Here is a 5,734-nt window from a genome sequence, read left to right on the forward strand (position 1 = left end):
GCGGCTGCAGTGGGGGATGGGTACTCTTTCCTGCCCACCCCCCAGCTCAGGCTGGGGAAGGAGGGATGGAGCGGGACAGGAATGACTGAGAAGGTGCGGGACGCAGGGCCTGGGACCATCTCTTTGCAGAGGGGGGTCCTTTGGCCTCCTTGGCCTTATTTGCACACCAGAGCCAGACACGACCTTGAGTTAGGGACCGGACAAGTTGGCCTGGCCCTGACTCCACCCCACCCGGTCCCCTGGGCCCGGGAGGGCTGCAAGTCCAGGCTGAGTGAGGGGGATTCCCACCCTGGCCCGGTCCTCTGTCAGCCCAGTCCGGAAGCCCCTTCCCCGGCTACCCCGCCCACTATCCTTCCTCCTCCTGGCCTTCAGCCACACCCAGTCTCCCTCCCGAAGCTCTATCCCACTGAGTCACCAGCCATTTAACACAACTTCTGTCTTCCCTGGCAAGGAGCCTGTCCAACGCCTATGGATCTGGCAAAACCCGGGCTCCAAGGCTGCTCTTCCGTGAAGCCGACCTGAATCTCCAAGTCTTACTCTCCCCAATGCCTCTCTTTGTTCCACCCTATACAGTGGGACAATTATGAGCTCCAAGTGAGACCTGAAACCAGGCCTGCCCTTCAGGATGCCCTAGACTGGAGAAAGAACTGGACACAGACTGGAGTCAGGGCTGGGCCAAAGGAAGTGACAGGGCCTAGGGAAGCCCAGAGGTGAGCTAGGAAGCCATCTTGTGAGGAGAGGGCATGGGAAGTGGGGTTTTGTGGGATGAATAGGAGCTCTCCAGGTCTGGGATACATGGCAGTGACAGGAAATGCATATATAAAGCTTTGGAGGCAAAAGAGAGCATGAGGCCCTTGCTACACTAACTGCAAGGAGGGCAGATGTGGGGGGAGGAGGATGTGGGGCTGGGGTTCCAGAAGAGGGGGCAGTGAGAGGTGGAGGAAGACTGTCCCGTCCCCACTTCCTCCGTCCCTGGCCCTGAGATAACAAGGACAATGTCTCTTCGGGGAAACAGCCTGGGCAGGGTTCAGAGAATGACACTTGCATTTAGCTTAAGTCTCACCACATCTCTGCAAGGCAGGGGGTAAAGATACTCTAAATTTTAGAGATGGGGAAACTGAGGCATGAATGAGGAACGATGCCGCGCCCACGTGTGGGATTGGAACATGAGCGCTGGGCTTCCCAGTCATCTGGGGCTGGTTGCTGGAGGTCTCCTGGTCTTGGCCCGCCCCCCACAGGCACCTCGAGTTCAATGGGAGCACAGGAGGCTCTGGTGGGAGGAGTTGTGAGGGGCTGGGGGGCAGATGGTGGGAACAGAGGCCAGGCTCAGGATGTGCCCCCCGTGGCTGCGGTTTCCGCCAAGGACCAGGCAGGGAGCTTCTATTCTTAGCTCTGGACACAGCTAAAGTCAGGAAGTTGGGGTGGGGGCGGGGCAGCTTCCAGGACACCGGGTGAACCTGGGGCCAGGGTTGGGAGTCATGGGGCAGATGGGGTGGGGGTGTGCAGAGCCTACCCCGGCCCCCACCTCCAGTCTACCTACAGGATCTCCCTGACACCCAGCTCGGAGGCCCTCCCCGGCTCACGTGCCCTCCATAGCTCCCTGGTGCCCTGCTCCCCCAGGCTCCTTAGCTTAGCCTGAGCCCTGTGTGCCCCCTGCCCTGGGAGGCCTCTGGCAAATCATATGCCTTGCCAGTTAGATAACAGCCATCTCCCTTAGGGTGCAAAGGGCACACGACGAGGAGGGAGCAGGATGTTGGGGCTGGGGGGACCTCTGCAGGAGAGGGTGGGGAAACTGAGGCAGGGACAGGGGTAGTGGTCTGGGATTGGCATTCTCCAAGGTAGAGAAACCCAGCTTCTAATACTGGCTCTGCCACTTTCTGGGCTCGAAAACGTGGACTTTTGTGGGCCTCAGTTTCCCGAGCAGCCAAATGGAAGTAAATACTGTCACATATTGCTGGTGTGAGGTCTGGGTTAGGCCCAGTACTGGCTGGACTGCCCCAACCACGCACACACAACCTGGGCTGTGACTACAGAACCCAGCCTGTCTCAAACACCACTCTGGGCTCAAAAGTGCCTTGTAGTGTTGAGGATGTAGAGAGCTGCGATCAGGCCACTGCACTCCAGCCTGCCTCAAAAGAAGAAAAAGTGCCTCCCGAGTCCAGCCGGGACTCAGCCCTGCTCCCAGCAGCCTGTCCTGATCGGCGGTGGAGCTGGCCAGGGACCCACGCAAGAGGCTGCCCAGAGGATTCTAAGATGGCTCTGGCCATCTGCCGTCGGCTTGTGATGACTGCTAAAGGCTAGGCCGGGGATGGCGGTGCCGTGTGTGCTGCAGTGCGATTTGGGATTCTGGAGCAGGCGGGTCAGGGTCTGCAGTGTGGAGAGGGGACTCTGATCAGATGCATTTCCCTGGCCAGTTCCCAAGCCGTGTGCCAGAGACTCCTGGGATCCTGTTAGAGGCCGGGGCTGGGAGGTGACCAGTGACCTGGGGGAGTGCAGGATCTGCCTCCCACCTCTGCCTACTGCAGTGAGGACATCTGGGGAGGCTCATCCTGGGCACTGCGGCGCGCTGGGCAGCATCCCTGGAGGTGAGGACATCTGGGGAGGCTCATCCTGGGCACTGCGGCACGCTGGGCAGCATCCCTGGCCTCTACCCACTCCACGCCAGGAGCAGTCCCAAGGCGGGACCACCACGAATGTCTCCAGGCATGGCCAAGCACTGCCCCCACGACAGCCTGGGCCCAGGCCAGCAGCTGTGTCCACCCTTGTGCCCTTCCTCCCGTCGTCTGGGGAACGGACCGTCACCCCACTGTGGGAAGCAACGCAGAGGGGTGGGAGGCAAAGACAGAGCCGGGCACTAACGCAGCTCCCGAGGCCACCGGGCCCCAGGTGGGTGCCATGTTGTTTCCCAGGCTCTTCCCTTGTGACAAATGCACCGTGTCACAAATGCCGCCAGCAACTAGGGCAGCGGGTGTGGGGCGTCAGGGACGCTACACTCTGCACTTCGGCAAACCTGAGATTATTCTAAAATAAAACGTTTATTAAAAAAACATGCAATCTTGCCAATAGGCCAGTTCCATGAGAATAAAGTATCTTTTTTCCCACCTACAAAAGTCTTTTTAGAGAAACAAGCGAAACGATTTCCAGATGAGGCGGGGCGTCTGGGCGGGCTGTGGGTAGGCTGGGGCTGCTGCCTGGTGAGGTTGGGTGGCCTTTTGGGGGTCCGGGAGGCACATTCCATTTTGCTTCTGTTGGAGATGTTCCCGTCAGATGCTGAAGGAACAAGCCTGCCGGCTGGGCCACTCCAACCTGGGCTGTGGCATCCGTGTGGCCCTTGGCCCTCCTGGCCTGAGAAAGGGGAATGAGAAGGAGCTACTGTCCTGACATGGGCGGAACTCGGGGTCGCTGGTCTCCTGCCCCAAGGCCCTGTGAGCAGGCCAGATGGGGGGATCCCTGGGGGAAGCCCCTCACCATTCTCCAACCCCCGGGCTTGGGGAGCCCCTGCCCTCCAGGCCCTGTGCTCGGAGGCCAGGGGAGAACGGCTCGGTGGCTTTTGGTTCCCATGACCATGAGAGGAACGGGAACCCCGACGCGCCCCCCACACCCCGCTGCAGGGACATGGACCCACAGCCAGCACGGGTGAGTTGGGGACCAGGCCCTGCAGTTTGGGTGTCCAGATGGTCTCTTCCACAGTGGCGGATCGGGTGCCAGCAGGGTCCTGGCCTCAATGCTCCCAATGCGGGTGAGGGTGGCCCGTGGGCAGGGCTGGAGCTGCCCCACAGCCACGGGCTCTGCCTCAAACGCCCAATGGGTGCCCCGTGATGTGTCGGGGCTGGCCTTGAGTTTCCTGCTTCTCACAAGCCTGGCACTGCCAAGCCCGGGCCCCGCTGGTCCATCTCCACGGCACACTGTGTGGCTGCCGCCTGGGGCAGGCCCTGTGGACCCCACACCCAGCTTGGCTGAGGGGCGGCGGAGCGTGTCCGCCTGGGCAGTGAGGTCAGCTGGTGGCTGCTGGCCGCCCTTGTGCTCTAAAGATGCCCCCAGCGCCCCCTCCGATGCATCGGGACCCTGGGCCAGCCTGTCCCAGCGTGTCCTCAGCTCACCAAGGCAGGCTCTATGGGGACCCTCCTTTTACACAGGGGGAAACTGAGGCCCGGCGAGGGGAAGATGCAGCCTGAGGTGAGATGTCAACCTGTGGCCCTTCAGCCCAGACAGTGGCCCTGGAGTGACTGTCAGCTTCACCAAAGTCCCTTTATTGCGGCCCCCGAGGACACCTGCCTGCCATTTCCCCGGGGCATCACCGCCGGTAGCGGTAGCGCTTGAAGTGGAACCACAGCTGGAAGATGCCGTTGGCAAACTGGCAGCGGAAGCCGTGGCGGTGCGAGTATTCCCATTCGCGGTTGACGATCTTGAAGGCGATGTCCTCGTAGGGCGGCCCCGCGTGGAAGCGCAGGATGGCGAAATCCTTGTTGTCCGGGCAGGCCTCCAGGAAGTACTCGGGCGTGGAGCGCTTGTCGATGAGGTCGGGGTAGAAGATGTTGAACTTGTAGCCCTGCACGATCTTGGGCGGCGGGTTGTCGAAGTCGTAGTGTGTCTGGTTGTATTTGTTCCACTCGAAGCCCGTGTGCACGCGGTTGAAGAAGCGCGGCTTGCGTGGCCGGTACTTGTCGGCCCACAGGTAGGCCTTGCCGGTGAGCGGCATCTCCACGCTGAACTGCGCCTCGTCCTGGCCCATGCCCTCCTTGGCCCGCCGGAAGAAGATGTCCTCAGCGCTCTCGCTGGCGTCTCCTGCGGGTGGGACGGTGTTCACCCGGGCCTTGGCCTCCCCCTGCGTCCTGGCCTCCCTCCCAGCCTGACAGGGGAGGCCGCTGGTGTCTCCCGCAAAAGGGAAACAGGCTGGGGCAGGCTAAGGCACATGGTAGGGGACAGGGCCAGGGGGACCCTAAGACCTGCTCTATCCACCCTGGGCCCTGAACCTTGGTTGTCATATCTATCATCCTCCTGGGTGGGGACCAAGCGCAGCGCGCTTCCCCGCCAAGCAGCAGGAGAGCCTGGTGGTTCGGGCCTGGCTGCGGGATCCAGCCCTACGCACGACCCCCGAGGGGGTCCTGGCCCAGGAATTTTCTGAAGCTGGTATTTTCTCCTCTGTCTTAGGACGGAGGCCGCCCAGGGAGTGCTCGGACAGCGGCCGGTGAAAGATTCCACCACCTGTGGCCCCAAGGCCAGCAGGCCAGCAAGTCCAGGACGAATGAGTGAACGCCCCAGGGCACGCGCAGTTGACCGAAGGGACGCTCAGAGATCCGGGGGAGAAGAATCAAGCAGCTCCCCACTGACATCAGGGGCTTCCCCCAGGAAAGGAGGCTGGAAGAGCCCCGCCCCTGCATCTCCAGCCCCGCCCCAGCTCACCCCTGGCCCCGCCCCTGGCCTCCAGCCCCGCCCTTACCTGTGACCTGGAGCTGCTGGCGCGAGAGCTGCAGGCGCTGCAGGTCCTCATCCGGCTCCAGCACGTGCGCGTCCAGTGGCAGCTCATGAGCCGTGAGCAGCCGCGGGCTGTACCTGCCAGCGTCGTAGTCATCCAGGCTCTGCTGAATCAGGTCCTCCTCCATGAGCACTGCCTCGCCCTCGCCCTCGCCCTCGCCCTCGCCCTCACCGTCGCCGTCGCCGTCGCCCTCTGTCGGGGCCGCGCCGTCCACCTCGGCCTCCGCGGGGCCGCTCTCCGAGGAGGGCCCGGGCGGGG

General features: G+C 62.5%; 1 protein-coding gene across 3 annotated transcripts in view; it reads right to left on the reverse strand.

The window, feature by feature from the left end:
* Positions 1–3,004: 3,004 nt before the first annotated feature.
* The window catches only part of CACTIN (cactin, spliceosome C complex subunit), a 17,477-nt gene continuing 14,747 nt past the window's right edge, over positions 3,005–5,734 (reverse strand). The window contains exons 10-12 of one of the 3 annotated variants that reach the window (XM_017848009.1): positions 5,441–5,666; positions 4,276–4,785; positions 3,017–3,345 (exon numbers count right to left, since the gene is read on the reverse strand). In XM_017848009.1, coding sequence (XP_017703498.1) covers positions 4,295–4,785; positions 5,441–5,666 — 717 coding nt within the window. In that variant the 3' untranslated portion in view covers positions 3,017–3,345; positions 4,276–4,294. Of the gene's footprint in view, positions 4,786–5,440; positions 5,691–5,734 lie in introns of all 3 variants that reach the window. The other 2 variants (XM_017848011.1, XM_017848008.1) reach the window with 2 other exon arrangements.

This window comes from Rhinopithecus bieti, unplaced genomic scaffold (assembly GCF_001698545.2).
Source record: "Rhinopithecus bieti isolate Rb0 unplaced genomic scaffold, ASM169854v2 scaffold_30687, whole genome shotgun sequence".
NCBI classification, from domain to species: domain Eukaryota; kingdom Metazoa; phylum Chordata; class Mammalia; order Primates; family Cercopithecidae; genus Rhinopithecus; species Rhinopithecus bieti.